Source organism: Salvia hispanica, chromosome 6, assembly GCF_023119035.1.
Source record: "Salvia hispanica cultivar TCC Black 2014 chromosome 6, UniMelb_Shisp_WGS_1.0, whole genome shotgun sequence".
In the NCBI taxonomy this organism is placed as follows: Eukaryota; Viridiplantae; Streptophyta; class Magnoliopsida; order Lamiales; family Lamiaceae; genus Salvia; species Salvia hispanica.
The window spans coordinates 9,962,723-9,983,929 of NC_062970.1; the positions used below are offsets into that span (position 1 = coordinate 9,962,723).

The 21,207-nt window shown below is 33.8% G+C and overlaps 2 protein-coding genes across 2 annotated transcripts; one reads left to right on the forward strand and one right to left on the reverse strand.

Annotated features, from left to right (window-relative positions):
• Positions 1 to 603: 603 nt before the first annotated feature.
• On the forward strand, positions 604 to 3,233 carry LOC125192236 (protein DETOXIFICATION 16-like). Its single transcript, XM_048089749.1, has 7 exons — positions 604 to 955; positions 1,128 to 1,672; positions 1,756 to 1,899; positions 2,099 to 2,337; positions 2,486 to 2,604; positions 2,690 to 2,776; positions 2,866 to 3,233. The coding sequence occupies exons 1-7, from the start codon at positions 686 to 688 to the stop codon at positions 2,917 to 2,919; spliced, it is 1,458 nt and encodes a 485-aa protein (XP_047945706.1). The 5' UTR covers positions 604 to 685; the 3' UTR covers positions 2,920 to 3,233.
• An 11,379-nt stretch (positions 3,234 to 14,612) lies between these two features.
• On the reverse strand, positions 14,613 to 16,040 carry LOC125196516 (transcription factor MYB36-like). Its single transcript, XM_048095057.1, has 3 exons — positions 15,789 to 16,040; positions 15,572 to 15,701; positions 14,613 to 15,429 (listed from the first exon to the last, which is right to left on the reverse strand). The coding sequence occupies exons 1-3, from the start codon at positions 15,922 to 15,924 to the stop codon at positions 14,793 to 14,795; spliced, it is 903 nt and encodes a 300-aa protein (XP_047951014.1). The 5' UTR covers positions 15,925 to 16,040; the 3' UTR covers positions 14,613 to 14,792.
• Between the last annotated feature and the right edge of the window lie 5,167 nt (positions 16,041 to 21,207).

The following is a 21,207-nucleotide window of genomic DNA, read 5'->3' on the forward strand; positions in this document are numbered from 1 at the left end:
AAAAATGGGATGGAGAGAGTAACTTTTACGCGTATGGCTTGATGTATATGTTCAGTGTATATGTCATTGAGGTCAACTAGTATATTTTTTTAGCCATGCATTAACGGCCTTAAAATATATGTAAATTACAAAACATGGGGATAAAAAAATGTGAGCAAGCTTATGCGGATTCAACTAGAGAGTGGAGATCACTATCTTCACAAGCTTATTATTGGTGTGATAGAAAGTGGCTCAAAATAGAAAATTTAGATTAGCAAGAAAGTTTTCTATAACAAATCGAACATATATATATACTTCATTAGTTCTCATATGGTAAAAATAATTACAGCCAATAATTAACCGGTAAAGAGGTCATTAACGGTAATGATGATATGATTTGATTAGTAAGAAATTTTAATCATCTTCAGCCATGCTCTCGGATCAAAATATAATCATCGTTTCAAAGAAAATGAGATCTAGCCTATGACTATGCAACAACAACGGCAAACAACTATTGGTGAAATCAATCACACATAATATAATTAAGAGTTGATATTTATTTAAATAAATCACACCAAAAATTGGAACCTAGTGCTCAGCTTTTATTATAAAAAGTGGTATCTTGATTTAATTGCATGCCCACTACACTAAAGAGTGTCAATAAACATTTGGCTGAGTGAGTGTTAAAGGAAAGAAAAGTAAAACAATGGCGTCTTTGGTCGAAAAGAGCGATCTTGTAACGCCATTAGTTGTAAAAGAATATGATCCCGAATCCGAAGTAAAATTCACAAGGGATGAAATCGTTGCAGAAGCTAAGCTGCAACTATTCCTTGCTGGTCCCATGATGTTCGTGAATGTCTTGTTGTCCCTCATACAAACAATTTCAGTCATGTTCGTTGGCCACGTCAGCGAGCTGGCCCTCTCCGGCGCTTCCATGGCCACCTCCTTCGCCTCCGTCACCGGCTTCAGCCTCCTGGTATGCTCTTTTATATTCTGCATGTGAGTGCTTGTTGGGATCGTCGACTGTACATTAGTTTGATATTGTCTGTTTTTGAGTCATTCTAAAAGGGGTCACACTAATTAGGGGTGGATAGCACTTACATGCTGATCCAACTTCTTTCACTCATCTGATGTGGTATATTTTGAAGGTTGGGATGGCATGCGCATTGGACACGTATTGCGGCCAATCATACGGGGCGAAGCAGTACCACACGCTCGGAATCCACATGCAGCGCGCCATGTTGGTGCTGCTGGTGGTGAGTGTGCCGCTGGCGTGCATCTGGGCGACAGCGGGCGACATTCTGAGGGTGCTGGGGCAGGATCCGGCCATTGCAGTGGAAGCCGGGGCCTATGCCCGTTACATGATCCCTTCCATCTTCCCCTTCGCGCTTCTGCAGTGCCAGTTCCGATTCCTGCAGACGCAGAACAATGTGGTCCCCATGATGCTCACCTCCGGCATCACCACGCTCTGCCACATCCCCATCTGCTGGCTCTTGATCAACAAGATGGGACTCGGTAGCAAGGGCGCCGCCCTTGCTAACGGCATCTCGTATTGGACGAATGACCTCTTCTTGATCCTCTACATCACCATGTCCCCTGCTTGCAGGGACACATGGAAGGGTTTCTCCAAAGAGGCTCTGCATAATGTCTCCAAGTTTATCTGGCTTGCAATTCCTTCTGCTATTATGGTTTGGTCAGTCAATATTATACTAATGTGAGTTCAGGTCTGTATCGACGAAATTTCTTATGCATGTAATTTTTTTGTGATGTTTGCAGCTTGGAGATCTGGTCTTATGAGATCATGGTTATTGTCTCTGGGCTTCTACCTAATCCGACGTTGGAAACATCGGTTCTCTCCATCAGCCTGAACACGAACGGAATGATTTACATGATACCCCTTGGACTTGGAAGTGCAATAAGGTGATAATTAAACAGATTGTGTGCGTTACGGACTCAATATCCCACATCGGTTGTGAGAACAACTGATGTGGAGTATATAAACCTAATGTGTTCTCTCTCCTAACAGACTAGTCTTTTGAACTAAGTTCTCATGTTTGGTCACTGTGGCACCTTTTTCACTATATAAGGAGTAGTTGATAATTACTAATTAATTTCTCAGCGTGCGTGTGGCGAACGAATTGGGGGCGGGGAGGCCTAAATCAGCTCGTCTAGCAGTGCGCATGGCGACGCTGATGGTGGCGGCAGAGAGCCTGGTGGCGGTGGTGGTCATAATCTTGGGGCGGAATGTTTGGGGGTACTGCTTCAGCAGTGAGGTCGATGTGGTTTCCTACGTTTCTGATATGATGATACTTATCGCCATCGCAAACATGGCGGAAGGAGTTCTCTCTGTCCTCAGCGGTACGTTGAACTGTTTGCGGCGGAACTTGGACTTTTAGAATGGACCAAAAAAAAATTGGATGTATATATTGATGGGGAAAAGTACAAAACATATAATTATTCCACCAAATTAATATTTTACAACTCATTAAAAAAATGATGATATCAGGCATTGCAAGAGGATGTGGTTGGCAGAAGATTGGGGCCGTCGTGAACCTGGCGTCCTTCTATTTCATCGGTATCCCCCTCGGAGTTGTGCTAGCATTCGTGCTGCACCTAGGAGGAATGGTACCATACGCCTATAATATACTATAATGTTTCCTATAATTATTTTGTTACCAGTTTGCTAATTTTTGAATTTTATTTTTCTCAGGGACTATGGACTGGGATCATAGCTGCAGTTTTCGCGCAGACGTTTTTCCTGTCAATCATAGCTCTCCGAACCGATTGGGAGGCAGAGGTAAGGGTATATACACTAATATTTGTGAACGGCTAATTTGGAATTGGATTCTTTGAAATCGAACATATGCATGGGGTTCGGTGTTGTAGGCAAGGAAGGCTTGTGTTAGAGTTTTCGACTCGACAATCCCAGTTGTGGCGTAAGGGTGAAAAGATTATGAGATGAAGGAAGGTCGTCAATCTGTGTGAGAAAAGCTAAGGATTCCAGCTTATATACAGCTTCTGGTGTTGTGTCAAATTACACATCAAGAGATGTTACCTAGCTCTGGATTCTTGCATTATAAATGCATTTTTGTTTTATGTTTATGTTTGTGGTTGTGTATACATGGTTTTGAATGATTTTGAGGGTTTTATAGCACTGGAAGATTGTACATAATTACTAGTACTCTGTTTTAGTAATCTGGTTGCCATTGTTTGGCACTCCAAGAAATATTCTAAGTTTCAATATTGTTAGACAATTACTATGTCTTAGTAATCTAGTTGACATTGTTTGGCACTCCACGAAATATTCTAAAGCTTTAATAGTGTACATCTGCGGTGGTAATTCGTAGTATTGAAAAGGAAGATTGAAAACAAAACACAAACCCAATATTTCTTTTGAATAGTACTACTAGATTGGAGCTCTAGGCTAAATCAGTAGTACAACGATATATTATTTTCCCTCCAACCCCACAAAATTTTGAACTATTTCCTTATTAGTTTGTCCATGGAAAATATGAACTTCTAATTTAGAAATAGTAAACAACACATTATCTCTACACACTAATTTATTTATAACTTATAACATTACACTACTACTAATGATATGGAGTTCATTCTCCACTATCACTACTTACACAATCATTCATATCTCTCTCTTTCTTTACCAATTACTGCATTCTCCATCCGTCAACCATTAATTGTCCACTTTGGTTCCGCTACGAGTTTTAAGAAATATAAAGGAAAGTAGGTTAAAAAGTTAGTGGAATATAGTCTCACTTTTATTTATTGGTTTATAATAAAATGTGTGAGAAATAAGTTAGTGGAATGTGAAACCTACTTACCATTTATGGTAAAGTAAAAGTGGACAATTAATGAGGGACGAATGAAAATGGCAAAAGTGAACAATTAATGGAAAACGGAGGAAGTATTAAAATCCATTCTGAACAATATGTTCATGGAGTATTTTTCAAAGACGGATGGAGTATACGATTTTGATTCATCATCATAAATATAGATTTTTTTTTTTAAAGTAGAATACATGAGTGGGCGGAATGCCCTTAAATAAAGCCTTAAGACAAAAGACAAATAAAAATTGATAGTAATTCCTTTTTTCATAAAAATAAAATTGATAGGAATTCCCTTTTACCATTAAAATATGTGCATTTGAATTATTATTTTTTTAAAATTTAAAACTTGGTTGCTAATGTTATAAACATAGATTCTATATCAAATTTCTCACTAGTTCAATTTTCTTCTAATTAAATTCAATGTGACACGTCAATTTAAGCAAATGGACAAATCGGTCAATGTGACATTGATTTTATGGGTTGTTAGTAGAATCATTTGAACATTACAGAATTTTAAAACTTTCTCTCATAATCTGTCAGAATTTCAAATTGCGGTATAAATTCATTACAAGATCTAAGTTTATAGAAAATATTAAATTTCGATCAAACTTTATGACTTTGGGACTAATATCTCATATTTTAATATTAGTCCTTAATAATTATATGCATAGATGTCAAACCTTATTCATTGTTGTTGTATAAATGTGTCCGTTATTTTATATTTATATCAAAGGATCCTTATAGTTACCTTTTAATAACGTTTTTAATTTTCAATTTCTTTTTGTATATACTCCTTCCGTGAAATAACTTTATCATTTTAATTCGTTATATGGAGTTATCTTTCCTTTTAGTAAAAGTCAACGCATTTTTTTTTTCATTTACTTTATTCTCTCTTCATCTTTCTTCCTTTTCATTTCCTGCTTTATTCTTCATTTACTTAGACCATTAACTATGGTGGCCGATCGCCACCCCATCGCCCATGATCGGCCTCCATTGCGGAGGAGGGGCCGATCTCCCTAGCCGATCGGCTCTGCCCCGAAGCCGATCAATCGCCTTGGCTGAAGAGTTATCGGCCCTCCTCGACCCTAAGAAAGGCCTCCATTGCAGGGTGCCGAGGTCGATCTAGGTGCCAATTTTTTATTTTTTTTTAATTCACAATTCAATTTTTATTCCCCTATATTTACCTCATTCCCATTAATTCACATTCATCCCTCTCCAATCTCAATCTCAATTTTACTTCTCTCCACGAATATGGACTTCAACACCGAGGAGTTGATTGCTCTTGCTCGTTGTTGGGCAGAGATCTCTGAGGACCCGATACGTAAAATCCGGGTGGCTTATGGGGATGTATCACGAAGAGATACGAACAAGAAAAGTCCACAGGGGCCTCGATACACCAGCCCGGCTATCTACGCAAGCATTGGAAACGCCTGGTGTACGAGTGCGCTAAATTTCATGACATCTACTATGACAATGCGAACGGGTTCAAGTAGTGAGAAATATATTAGCAACTGAAGGATTTCCCCAAATTCGGAATGGGTCGTGCTTCCGTTATTTTCTACTCCGGTTATTATCTATCTAGTTTTTTTTTTGTTTTTTTAAAGTAGGATGTTTATTTTATTTTTAATGAAATTTGTATTTTTTTTTTATTATTTATGTTGTCTTTAATTTACACCAATAATTTTAAAAGTGAAATATATTATATAGTGCTCATGTGGAAATGAGATGGGCTCTTAGATAGGATCTGAGATGAACTGTCATTACAGGGAGATAGGCTCTGAGATGGGCTCCGGATTTAAGGTCAATATTGTGAATGCTCTTAACTCACATAACATAATGTTTTACAATTGTCTGTCGAAAAGAAACGTTTTCACTACTATGGAGCAGAGTGAGTACAAGATTGGAGATTTGGGGTTGGTGGACTGGAAGGTGAAAATACGGCTATATTATGATAAAACTTACTTCTACATATATTAACGTGTATTAATATATCAACTCCCGAATAAAAATCTAATAAGGAATTCAAATTATTTTCCGGCCAAATAATGTTTACATATCATGTACTATTATTAAATATTATATCATCACATTTTTAGTCATATCGGCATTATTTCGATTTGATTTACTACATATATACCTTAAACAAGGTAGTGCGACAGCTGACAAGATGACATATATATATTCGACGGTTCATATTGGTTTAGGTATTTAATTAATCGTCTAATCATTAAGATGGGTTAAAAATATCTTAAAGCATATGATAGAAAATGATTTTTTTGATGTTGATGAACGTGATATTGATTATATTAAAACCCATTACAAATTAAGAATACTTAAATAGCGGTGTACGATAAATCTTGCGACTATAAAGTTATTAAAATTTGAACGGCCTAAGTGGCTCGATTCACTTTCAAATGCTTTAATAATACATTTCAATGGACGGGCCCTTCTTCTTTATTTTATATTTTTATCATTATCATTTTCTACTTTGAGATAACATTAATTCGAATTTTTATGAGTCTCGATGTTAATAGAGTACAGTCTGGTTTTACATTTTTTTTCTTAATTATGATTATGAAACTCTGTTTGTTAGTTGGAAGCAACAAGTTATGGTAATGGATGAAGAATTACATGATCAAGAATAGATAACTCGTATGTTATCATTTGGTAGAACTTTGTTCATTGTGTTAAAATCACGAGAAATAAATTAGTGAGGGTAATGTTTCAATTGTTGGAAATACTATGTCATTTTTAGTATAACATTTAAAAATAATAATGTGTCATTTTGAGTGGTATATATATTTCTAAAAGAAAAATGTATCAATTTGAATGGGATGCTTAAAGTAATAACTAATAATTTATCCGAGTTATGCATCATTAAAATTTAATTATGCAGTAGTAAGCTCAATTAATTTATTTTGAAATTTTTTAGTTAAGAGTAAAGTATCAAAGTGCATGGAATAAAAGCTTGATCACGGACGCCGGCACCTAAATTTTATTTATAATTGAATTGTTTACTTTCTGAAATTTACCAAAAATACATACTCCTTTTTATTTTTACTAATGTGACAATAGCCCAATCGAAACCAACGGCAGTGCCATTGCGGCATCTCACTATCAGAAAAAGCCAAACTACTTATGAATCTTAATAAGTGTAGGACAAAATTCCTCATGAAATTAATTTTGATGCAGACATTTTAGAATATGACCTGCTATATTAGTTAGATTCACCAACCTTTTACCACTTTTTTAAAGAGAAAAGTTCGTATATCATTTGTCATTTGTTATGAGAAAATATCATTTGTAATTTTGTAAGACTTGCCGCTAAATTTTAGCGGCGCCTGCGTATTATATATAGAAAAGGACAATATAGAAGAATTATAATAAGATCAAGTCTATATATAATTATGCAAGTACTTTTGCAGACATTCTCACAATTATTTGCAAATATGAGCTTCCTTTATAAATGAGATTTAAGAAAAATGAAATAAATTAAAAGTAATATATACCGCCACATTATGACTAGTTTATGACTTGGTTTAATAGAAAAACGGTTTATTCTTAAATTTCGATTCAATACTAAATAATTTTACTTTTATATTCTTTGGAGTAATATTTAACAGAGATTGCCGCTCTTTAATCTTCTTCTTCCTTCTATACTATTCCCCTGCCAGCCTATTCTTAAATGAAGTTTATGTTTTAATTTTGCCCTCATTTATGTGACAGAACTAAGGATGCATATTTCAAGTTTTTTCAAATTTTCAAATTTATTTTTCCTTTTCCCAGAAAGCTACTAAATCTTATTCATAGGAAAATAAGACTAATTGAGATTAGAAAAAGAAAAAGTATTCAAATTAAGAAAATAAAATTAATATTATTTACTATTAGTATAATCATCTATATATTATCAACAATATTAGTAAGGCGTGACATGAGTTTTTAATGAAAAATCTGTAAAGTATTGAGAAAAAAATTTATAAATGTATTATTAGTGGAAAAGTAGGAAAATATAGAAAGAAAAATGAAGGACAACGAAACTGAAAAATAGAGGATTACAGTCCCAAAAATGAAAGAGTAAAGGCTAAAATTGGGCCTAAACATATGCTCATTTTATCATTTTGGTCCTAAATTTTATCTTTTGAATTTTTCGGTCCTGTACATTTCAAATCGGATCACAATTGGTCCTTCGTTAACAATTCCGTTAATATTTAACGGTCAGCGATTTTAATCACAGTTTTGACTAACTTAAACAATTTTTAATTATTTAATCATCAAAAATATTATTTTTAAATAAAATCATAAATCATTTATTCCAATTGTCACTTTCATCTTCTTCCTCCAAACAGCTTCAGCATACGGCTAATTCCCCTGCGGCCTGCGCCAAACTAGAGATCAAAGCGTTCCAGCACGCGATACGCCATTGATGGACGAGGTGACGAGGAGGTGGGCGTGGAGTTGCCGGATTTAATGGAAGAAGATGTGTTTCTACATTCCACATACGTCATTGATGAAAGTGGAGGAAGAAGATGAAAGTGGCAATTAGAATAAATGATTTATGATTTTATTTAAAAAAAATAATTTTGATGATTAATTAATTAAAAATTGCTTAAGTCGGTCAAAATTGTGATTAAAATCGCTGACCGTTAAATATTAACGGAATTGTTAACGGAGGACCAATTGTGATCCGATTTGAAATATAACCAAAAAATTTAAAAGATAAAATTTAAGACCAAAATGATAAAATGGACATATATTCAGGACCAATTTTGACTTTTACTTAAAATGAAATAACTACGTTTTTGGACCCGTTATGAATTATGATAGTACTCTAAAAAAAAGGATAATTAGTTACGAACTAAGCGACTTAAAAATAATTAAACGAGGCATATCAATATTTAGGGCCTTTCACTCTCCTTTACCAACTAAACATGAAATGAAACAAATCATGAATTTTAAATCATTAATGCAGTAACAATGAAATGATTTAACTTAATGCGAAAATTGAAAAAAAATGTAACTAAGCATTTTTCTTATTGATATGTGAATTACATGATAAAATAAAACTCTACTAGTCATTATGACTAAGCATTTTTTTTTCTTGCATTATCTTTTATTTTTGTGTTATTATGTAAATTCATCATATCCTTAGTTGAATAACTTCTTATCCAAATGAATACTTATTCGTAATTGGTGATTGAATTGATTCGAATCATTTATACGGAGATACTTAATGTACCACTTTTACATTATTGATGTTAAAAAACGAGGTAGTAGGCTTAAAGCATAGCGTATGGGCCTGCAGTTTGAACTTATCTTTTCTGTCCATTAACACAAAATCGCAACCCAATTAATCACGAAGCCCAATTTGGTTGGCCCAAAGAGACTAGTTGGACAAATTCGAATTTATTAGATCCACAATCCTGGTCTTAATAATACAACAACAAGATAATGAAGCAAAAATGGAAAAGCAATAAAAAGAATTAAAGGTAGAGAAAAGCAAAAAAATTATACACATTTCAAACTGGTAACAAGCAAAGGAAAAGGAAGTATATTGGAATACTCAAAATTAATGAATTGTCCCGGAAAAATAATCCCACCATCATTGAGGAGACAGTTTGCCATATCCAAGCGTCGAAAAACTTTCGGATTAATGAGGGTTGTGGAGGCGAAGGCCGGACAAGATATCCGCACATCATAAACTCCCTTATAGCGCCATGCCTCGTTCACTATTTGCACTGTATATTTGGGAATATGAAGGCTTGCGAATCCCGATGCCCATTGATATATCTCGATACTCCCCGGCTTACATCGCTCCGGATGTATTTTCCAACCTATAACATACTCATAATATTAATAAGCTGATGATACTTAAAACAATATTGTAGAAGAGGATGATACCTACATGATATAGTGAATGGAGAAATGAGGAACATGGTGATGATGCTGATGTAGGATTTTGACATTAATTTGTTTGTAATTTTACTACTTGAGAGAGAGAAGAAGAGAAAAAATGAAGGACTTGCGTTTGTTTTGTGTTTGTGAGTAGTGGGCATATAGCATGCATGGAGAAAATAAGTTGTTTTTTTAAATGATTTGTGTTGTTTGGTTTTATGGGAAGGGAATTTTCGTGGGATTCCAGCTGTTTGATGTCTAGATATTTTGTGAAGATTATTTTGGTTTGTAAGATGTATATAAGGTTTGATGCACTAATATACAACCCATTAATTAATGTCCAACTGTATACGATTCGGCTTTCCACAAAAGAAATACCAAAAGCAGCAAGATTTTAATTAATCCAGCACACCTAAAATCATTATTATTATTATTATTATTATTATTATTATTATTATTATTATTATTATTATTATTATTATTATTGTTGTTGTTGTTGTTATTGTTATCATCATCATTATTGTTGTTATTATTACTACTTCTGTTACCTCTTCTATTCTTGTGCTCCTCCAAATACTAGGGAACATCTTTTTGCATTAAGTAGGCTTCGGAATATATAGAGGAATGGATTTTGGTCTTTTATTATTGACTTAATTGGGCTTAAAAGTTTTCATGAGTTGAGAGTAAGAGTTATTCGATTGTACTATACAGTATAAAATTGGATTCTTATAAAATACATGCAAATTCAGTATTTTTTTGCAAATGAAATAGAAATCTATAACACAGTGAACGATGGAGACGAACCTGAGACCTTTGACCTCAGTACATTGACTATGTATTTGACTCAACTTTATTTTATTGTAGCAAATAGCAAGCAAGAGTATATCGTATCACACAGAGACAATTAAGTGTAAACCTAAGTACCACGAACCAATTTCAACTACTATCCAGACGATCGAGAATTTTGGTTTTAAACTAACAACTACTAAAAGCATATAAAATCAGAGATTAAAATAAGCACTTAAACAAGAAAACAATTAAGCAAGTTGTAGAAAATGATAGAGAAATATGCAGAATTCAAGGATCCGATGCACAACTCATAGCCTAACCCAATTGAAACCGATTTACCATTTAAAGTCTCCAGAATTGTTGAATCAATCACAAATATAGATTAGTCGGTATTATGTTTACATATTCACACTATTTATTTATGTATTTATTAGCATTATACTATTACTCCCCCGGTCCATGATAAGTTGTCCATTTTATTTTTTTCATTTATAATAACTGGATACACTTTTCACTAACTCATTAAAGTCACTAACTTTTTCAACTCTCTTTTCTTCATATTTCTTAAAACCCACGCCAAGTCAAAAGTGGACAACTTATGATGAATGGAGGGAGTATTATCATAATTATTGTTACTATAGTTGGAATCACAATTTTTTTAATTGATAGTCGGAAACAAAATTCTAGTTCGTCCGTCCCACTTAAGATGTCCACTTCTATATTTGTAAATAAATCGCTCTCTCCTCTCTTCTTATTAAATACTCCCTCCGTCCGTAAATAGGAGTCTCAATTCTTTCCGACACGGGTTTTAAGAAATGTTAAGAAAAGTGAGTGGAAGAAAGTTAGTGGAATAGGGATCTCACTTGTATATATTAGTTTAAAAAGATATGTGAGTGGAATGAGTTAGTGGAATGTGAGATCTCTTTACCATTTATAGTAATTATGAACCGGGACTCCTATAACCATTCGCGGACAGACCAAAATGAAAAAACGGAACTCCTATTTGCGGACAGCGGAAGTATTCAACTACCTTCTTCTCTCTGCTTACTCAACCTAACAAGTAACAACTCCTCCTAAAATCATGTGACACTCAAGAATGTGAACATCTTGTGTGGAATGGAGAGAGTACATATGTAAGCTGTTGGCGGGAAGCTTTTGTTTATAGGGGATGTTGGGTGTAACACCCCACTTTTTCGAACCCTAATTTTCGTAACATAAAATTTTTGCATTAAATGTCTTTAATGGTATGTGGATTAATTGATGAGTGAATTAATTGCATGATTTCTTTGTGACCTAATTGCGATTTGGAGTTGAGATTTATCGGAATAGTCAAATGTATGACGTGATTGATTGAATAATAAAAAATGTGGAAAATATGACGTGGCTGTTGAATAGTCAAAGATGTGAAAAATATGACGTGACCGTTGAAAGGTCAATGTGTTGAGAATATGAGGTGGAAGTAAAAATGGTTGATTTTGTGTGAATACTTTGATGCGGAATAATATAATTGTGGCGAATTATTTCCCAAGGGATGAGTGAGACTAAATAGGATTTTTATAAATATCCTACACATTTTATTTGGAATTTTCGACCCTTATTATTATTGGAGAAGAAATCCTATTTTTCTTGGATTTAATTATTTACTTGGGATGATTATCCAAATTAAATCCAAAGTCCAATCATTCTATGGAATTTTCGACCCCCATGTTCATTTCATGGAGATTTTCGAAATCTCCTATTTGTGGGAGAAGGAATTATTTTATTATATTATTTGATCCCTTATTTATTCTCTTCCATGAATAAATATAAATATTCTAGCATATCTTTCCATATCTAAGAAGATCTTGCCATATCCTATTTAAATTAGGATTTGAAAAATCCTAGGCATAAAAATCGCCTACTCCATAATTATTTGGGAGGATTTATTATTTTATTCTGCTCCGTGATATTTTATTCTACTCCGTAAAATATCCAAATAAAAGCATAGGCCAATTAAATAGCCTAGAATTCGAAATTCCCCTTATTTCTCCCCTAATTCACGCCAACTCCTCCCCAAATCTTCTCAAATCTTTAATTTATTTTATTAAAGATATTATATCTTGCACTCTATAAATACATGAGAAAACCTAAACCTAGAATCAGATAAAAATCGCCCTTCTCTCTCTCAAAATCACGCCTCCCCACTTCTCCACTTCTTCTTCAACTTGTTTTCTATTTTATTTAAGATCTCTTCATTCTTTACCAAGAATTGAAGTTGAAATTCAAGAACTGTTGAAGAATCAAGGCTATTACTTTGTTCTGTCGTTCGTTCTATCAAGAAAAGGTATTTTTATATCAATCTTTTCTCATCTAACCGATTAATCGGTGTTCTTGAACCCTCGTGCATATAGATCGAGTGAAACGGGGAAACCAATTGATGAATGGAATGCATGTGTGTATGTGTGGATCGTGTGTGCGTGCCTCGGTGTGCGTGCGTATGTGTTGTGTGCGTGCGTGTGATGTGTGTTGTGAAACACTCATGCGTGACACGTTTTGATGATAGATATGGAGTTGTTGTGCGAATAAAAAGTGATACGATAATCATACCTTGATTTCGAATGGTGATATTAAAACGAATTAATCGGAAAAAGGAAACGTTGGGAACATGCATGATTTTCGAATCAATGTTTAAAATTGATTTGTGATACACATAATTTAAAGGTGATAATTTGCGCTCTCAGCGTGATAGCAAGGGGAAGAGAATACTTGCGAGCTAAGCCGACGAGGTGGGCTTTTCTTTTAAAATAAGGACATCGTACTAAATCTTTATTGATGAGAATGAGATTTGTGTTATCATGCCTTGATTTGTTCTGTCGTGCCTATGCCACTATTGAGTTAATCGAATTAGGATCCTTGTAGAGCCGCAAACTCTACTTGGATTAGTGTACACCAATGTTAGACCGCGTGCCAGCTTACGGGTTGGCCGGTCTAGTGACCTGGATTGCGGCCGCATTCCTTGTCATGTAGAATGAGGATATGGTAAACGTCGATGAGAAAAATGGTTGCGCGACCGTGATTTTGGATAAAGGAAATATTTTGGTGCCTCGGGCATTTCTAAAGATAAAACCCCGATGGACACTTGAGAATGGCATGATAACTATATTTGTGATAAAACTGTTTTCGGCATGAGTCCACTGAGTATGTTTATAGTACTCAGCCCTGCATGTGTTTTCCCCTATGTGCAGGTTGAGCAGTGACGAGCGGTTGGCGATGTTGAGCAAAGGAAATAATAATAATATGATTAGTTTGAAACTTCGAGTGTAGTTGTGTCTTCATACATAGCTTCATCCTTCTCTTGGTTGCTTCCGCTAAAACATGAAACTTATGATTGTTTGGTTGAGTTTGCACTATTTTATTTCGTTGGAATATTGAGACGTGATATGGATTGGATTATCTTGAAACCTTGTCATTTCGAATAGTAATAGTGATAGCCCTTTTATCATTGAATTTCATTGCTAAGGCATTATTCTTCTCTTACTTAATTAATTGTTCATTAAATACTTTGGTAAAATCCCTTCAAATGAAACCCTAGCCTATGATCTTTGTTTCATTTAAGTTCGCCTAGTTAACGACCGCCATATTTATTATACCCTAGAAGGGCGGGTCGTTACATTGGGAGATTTTGGTTTGAAGCAAGAGGTAGTCACAGTTGGCTGTGACAATAATAGTGCTCTATGTTTAGCTAAATATCAGGTCTACCATGAAAGAAGCAATCACATTGACGTTCGTTTGCGTTTAAGAATAGAAAAGGAAGAGGTGAAGGTTTTTAAGGTGCCTAAGGTCGAGAATCCAGCCAATATGCTCGCTAAGTCGTTGCCTAATGAAAAGTTTCAGCTATGCATTAGATTGGTGAATCTGTGCATGTTGTAGTTTTTGCTGTGATTGAGAAATCAAGGTGGAGTTTGTTAAGTATCTAATAGCTCAAACACTAGAAGAAAGAGAGAAAGAAGAGATGTTCGAAGATTGAGAGTTGTGAGCTTCGATTAAATAAAGTTCCTTTTCGTTCACGTGCATTCGCTCTCAAATCTCGTAAGCTCGTTCTCAATTCGCAATCAATAGATTAAAATCTTTCAAAATCAAAATGAAATATAAATTTCCGATGACAAAATGAACACAACATTATTATTAACCCACTTTACAACATGATCTATCATCTCCTTCCCACTTCTCCCTCAATCGTTTATGACAATATAACAATAACAAATGATAATAAAACTCCTACATATGCTCTCATATATTATTAGTACACTAATGCATATTATAGCCAATGGCGGAATAATCTTGATCATGAACCAAACTCGTCGAACCCCACGCGTTGAATCCGGCCGCGTCGAACTCATTCGGCCACCACGCTTGATTCCCCTTCGACCCGTCCCCCTCCTCCCCAAGAAAACTCGACGATCCATCGTTCAGAAGATCCTCGAGTTCAGCATGAGTAAACCCTGATGCACTCATATGCATCCCCCCATTATTCTCAACAACACTACTTCCTTCCCCGTTCAAGGCGAACGAGCTCTCCGAAGACGAGAAGCCATTGACACAACTAATCTCATGAACCTCATCGCCTTTCAAAGGAATATAACTTTGATCAGCGGCGACTATGGCATCTTGATCTTGATTGTGATTGTGAGGATTCATCTTAGGCCAGAGGGATGGATTGTTGAAGAGGGAGAAAGGGTTTTGAAGCTGCATGTGAAGCTGGAGCCTTTCCATGGCTGAATTGCTTAGATTCTGCAAGCTGTCGTCTTCATTTGCGTCTTTCGTTTCCTGCCTCTTGTTCGATTGCTTGCGCCGCCCTAGTAGTTTTTTCTTCAGCCTCGTGTTCCAGTAGTTCTTGATGTCGTTGTCTGTTCTTCCCGGGAGCTGTGCAGCAATTATGGACCATCTAATTTCAATGAAAATGTTAATTACTTAATTATAAGATCGGAAATTTTACATCAAATTAAATCCTTCAAAAAAAAGAGAATAAAAATGAAAAGAATCATACAAATTGAGAAACGACAAGCATAAACTAATTAGACAAATACCTGCTTCCGATGCTGATATAGAGGCTGCAGATGATGTTGTCTTCTTCCTCGGTGAATCCGCCGTGTTTGATGTTAGGCCTCAAGTAATTCAGCCATCTCAACCTGCAGCTCTTCCCACATCTCTTCAGCCCTATGCCAAACAAACAACACCTTTTTATTAAAATCATCTATACAAAAAAATAAATATATTTTGTTACTCAATTTCTTAATTATGTACCGATTTTCTGAGGAAGGGCGATCCAGTTTCCACCGGTGCCATATTTCTCGATGTAGGCTTTGAGCTTCGCGTCTTCCTCAGGCGACCACGGCCCCTTCTTCACGTTCGCTTTGTCGCAGCATGGAGCTCTTCCCATGGCTTTTTTTGAAAAGATTGAAAACTATTTGTGTTGTTGATTGTTGTGGGAAGGGATTGAAGACTTGGTTTTATAGGTAGGAAGATGATGATGTGATGCTTGAAGAAGAGCCTATAAAGTCTTGCAATCCTTTCTAGGGTTTGTACATTTATTTTCTATGCCCTCTTACATTTGGATTAGTTCAGTCCTATTATTTTATTTCGTTGTGATTCTTATTATTTTATGTATAACGTGACAAGGAACTGCATGAATTTCTCTGGATTAATTGTATTTAATTCCTTTGCTTTATGGGGTTTGTAATAATTAATTATGCAGGGGGGAAAATATTGCAACACCAAAAATCAAGGTAGATGATCTCTGGATTTGTGAACTTCTTTTATTCGATCATTTTGCAGGATAAAAGTTGATACCGTATTTATCTAGTACTCCCACATTTTCCACATAACGAGTTTTAATGTGTGATTGATAAATAAGAGAGAAAGAGAAAAAATAGTTGAAATTATATAGTGGATAACATGGCCATAAATGACAAAATAAAAGAGAAAGAGAAATAGATTATCATAAATAAATATAAACTATTTCAATCAGACGAACGAAAAAAAAAATGGCATGTCTGGATGAGATAGAGGGAGTACATTTTATAAAGTGTTGCTCTACAAAATCTAGAAGGTGTCATCTATTGCAAATGTTTGCATATGATGGAGAGAATGTTGGGGCTTTATTAATACCACTATTCTATTTTCTCGTATTACTTGCACTTTTCTATTTCATCTCGTTCCAAACTACTTGTACTATTTCTATTTTAAGTAAGAATTAGAGTTCAGTGTTCCTTTATTAAATGATCTCTCATTACACTTAAAATATTAATTTAATTATACTAAAAAATCAATTCTAAATTTACTACCTAAAAAGAAAAGTGCGAGTAACATGTGACGGAGGGAGTACCATACTACGACTAACTTTTATGCATGCGACACGTTCATACAACCGCTAACCTGAAATATATACCGAAACTGGTTAATTCACATTATACGTATAAATGCTGCTTCCTTTATTAGAATTTATCTTCAACAACACGTTAAGTGATGTCAGGTTATTTAGATGAGAAGCTTCAATTGCATTTCCCATGGCATAAAACAAGGCAAAATTATATTAAATTACTTAATCTTTTCTGTTTGTCTCCCAGTAACTAATTCAAGTTCGGACAGCAAAAAAGTTATTTTTATCTTTCCACCAGCTTGCTAGCTGCTCTAACATTTTTTGTCAACGTTTGAACTTTCAACACCAGAAAATTTGTGTTATGAAGTAGGAAACCAAGATTAAACCTCAAAATTAAAACATACTAGTATCTTACATCATGTCTATCCTTGTCATGGTTTTAGAAAGTAAAATCTTGGTAAAGACTAAAGAGTGAGTAAAGATGAGTTGGATAATAAATTATTTAAATCTATTTCAGTTATATATTTTCTTAAAGGAATAAATATTTAGACTTAGGGTGGTTTATTTTTCTCTTTCTTTTTAAGAGTTATGGAAGGAGAAAAATTGTCTTACCAATTGAGTTGCTCCTCACTATATTACATTATCATTCCCTTCAAATTTTGCATCAATAGACCATAATTCAAACAACCTCATATCCGAAATCACACAAACCCATAATTTAAATAACTCAAAATAACAAAATAACTTCATTACTGAATTACTTTCTATCCCTTAAAAATAGTCTTCCTTTTCTCCACAAAATTAATCTATTTTTGACTAATTTTTCTCTCTTATGAAATGGGTCATATTTTCACTAACAACACTTCAATCACTTTTTTTTTCTATTTTTCTCCTAATTTACCAACTTCGCATTATAACTTTGGTGTTCCCAAAGTCTATATTTTATGGACCGGAAGGAATACTTTATTTCAAAAACCTAAACAATTAAATTAATGACCGAGCAAACATAACTTTAAATATTAACTTATGAATTATTTTCTTTCGAAGTTCACTAAGCCACTCTTAGATGCCATATTCGGTTCATGCATACTTTTATCATAGTCAGTATTGTGGAATTGATTTGAACCACCATTGGACCACCTCCCCAACCCCTCAAACTACTTAATTAGAACCTACCTTGTGGCATACTAGTTGTAGATTTCAATATTTTTCTAATAATATATTCTCCTTTCTTAATCAATAGTTTTCTTTTGATTTGTCTCATAAGTTCCATTTTTTTTAGCAATTTTTTCTCTCTTGTGAGTTGACCTTATACTTTTTCATTTTATAATTTTTCACATATTTCAATTACTTTTTTATCTTATACTTTATTAATTTTATATTAAAACTTGTGCATTTTCCAAAGCCTTTATTTTTATTTGACGATTTCATCGAATAATTTATTTAGGTGCGAACTATATATGGAATCGAGCGTTAATTGTTAGTCCATATTTTTGGATCTCTATATATGTCCAAGGGTACATTCTATAAAATTTAGTTTAATTAAATTTTATGTAACTCTAAGTACTCCCTTCGTTCCTCATTAGGAGTTTCATTCTTTAAGAAACGAGTTTAAAACATATTAAGAAAAATGAGTGGAAAAAAGTTAGTAGAGTATGAGTCTCACTTGTATATGACGGACTAAAATGGAGAAACGGGACTCCTAATCGCGGACTTGCACTTTTACATCTATATTCAAATATATTTTTTTCTAATTTTACATGCATATATTTTTAGATAAACAAAGACGCAATATTCTATCCAAAATTTTAGTTTTATTTTATCAAATTTGAACTTCACGAATGATGTCCGTTAAACAATACTCCCTCCGTCCCACATAATTTTACCCAATATTCTATTTTAGTCCGTCCCACATAATTTTACCCATTTCACTTTTACCATTTTTTATAGTGGACCTCATATTCCACTAACTCATTCATACTCATATTTTATTATAAAACCAATACTTTAAAAGTAGGACCCACATCCCACCAATTTTTTCAACTCACTTTCTGTTACATTTCTTAAAGCCCGTGTCAGGTCAAACTGTGTAAAATTATGTGGGACGGAGGGAGTAATATCCTGACTACAGGAAAGATGTTTGTTTAGTTGGATTAGCGAGTCTAAAATTCACATTAATTATACACATAAAATAAAAATTGTATAGTTTCACATATGTCCTTTGTTATTTCACTTTTTAACAAGATAAGAGGAATTTTTGTTAATATACCTTCGCTTGGATATAAAAAATGGTAAACATAATGACTCAACTATCTAATCCTTATCCGGGTTATGAAAATAGCACTACATATTGTGTATTTCATATTTTCATACATAAAAATTAAAATTTCAAGTAATGATAATATCAATCGGTGATTACGTTATGATAACAGCACTATACATTGTATATGTGATCTTTTCATTTATATAAAAATTTGAATTTAAAGAATTGATAATATCAATCGCTGATTAGGGCTTAACCACCAGTCTTGCTGGCATAATCCCTGTTCTTGCTTGCAGACACCCTAAAAGCTACAAGTGGGCTATGGTTTTCGTTTTTTTTATGAATTAAAATAGCAATTAAATAGGAAAAGGTGGTGAAAAAACAATGCATAATGCCGTTAAAATTTCAAAAAAGTTTAAGAGGGAACAACTCAATTGATTGACCTTGGTTCCCTACTTTAATAATCTCACTACCAATTTTATAAAATAAATTAATAGTATAATAAGATGGACAAGGTGGTCCGGAACCGCACTTGATAGAAATTACAAGGGAAAACTGTCAAATTTTCAAAAAGATATATAGTTATATATTCATATAAATAATCGTCAAAAATCGACTCAGATCTTTAGGAAGAAGACACATTCTTCTGTTTGTCTTTCTCTCTAGGTTATATTCTCTCTCTCAAGAGCTGGTGCATGTAATTACTTTCTTCCTTACAAGATAATTTATGTGCATACTATATAAAAAAATGATTCATTTTATAACTCTTCTTAAAGTAGAACAAACAATCATATCAGTTCATAAATATATAAATATTAATTGGCATCACAAAACATATCACTTCCTCATTTAATATCAATTCGTTGATTCATGAATTCCCGACTCAATATCAGGAATCAATATATTTAATGATATCGACTTATATTATTGTATCAATAGACTGATATGATTTTCGGTTTACAATGTTCTTTTTTTAACAGTTCCCAAGGGAACCACTCTCTATATCCCTGAAAAGTATGACCATGTGATTCGGCACGGATTTTAATGTATAATTGGTAAGATAAGAGAGAGATGGATAAAAGGATAGTAGTATTAGTGAAAGTGAGCTCCACATTATTAGTAATGTAGTGTAATGGTATAAGTTGTAAATAAAATGATGTGTAAAGATCATGTGTTGTGTATAAGTATATTCCAAAATTAGAAAGTTCATAAAGGCGGACTAATAATGAAATAGGAGTAGTTTATACTTTTTGGGAATGGATGGAGTATAGAGTTACATACATGTGTGTATATGCATGTATGTTGATTTCATATATAAATATTAATTTAAGAATGATAATAGTTGATTAGTATACCTCTCAAAATAATACTATTGAGTAGTATATAACCAGACTTCAATACTTTTCAGTTAAGTTCTCCAATACACTACTTAGTTCTAATCTCTACTGATGAGCAGTTGAATATTTATCTACTACAGATTCAATCAAACTTAGCTCTAATATCTACTTCATTTTTCTATGATATTTTTGTGATTGAAAGTGGAGCTAGTATATACTGGTTGTCTATATATCTCTACATATATCCTTAACTAGTTTTTTCATGGTCAGATCACATAATTAATGAGAATATTCCGCTCGTATTAATTAATTAAGCTCAAAACATTACACTTTTAGCTAGTAACTAAACAAATATCCATGCAATATTTAATTATATCATGAAACTATGTTCATTACAATCTCAAGAAACACAGACAAGAGTCTCCCTCCTGACAGGATGATGAGTTGACAAAGATACATTTATAGTTCAATCATGTACCTGCTGTAGCAAAAACCTTTTAAACTAATTATACTTTATTATGTGAAGCAGACTGTTATGACTTTTGTGCATTGATTTAATCACAAATTCATTTAATATAATCGAGGTGTTATTATCTTAATTCACTTTTTCTATAATAATTGATAAAGAAGACACAGCTGCTGAGCTCAAATTGAGGTCTAATCCCTCAATCTACCAATTGTCAACCCCTTCTGTTAACGAAACCTATATCTATCAATTTGTTAATTGGTGTCCAAGAAATTGAC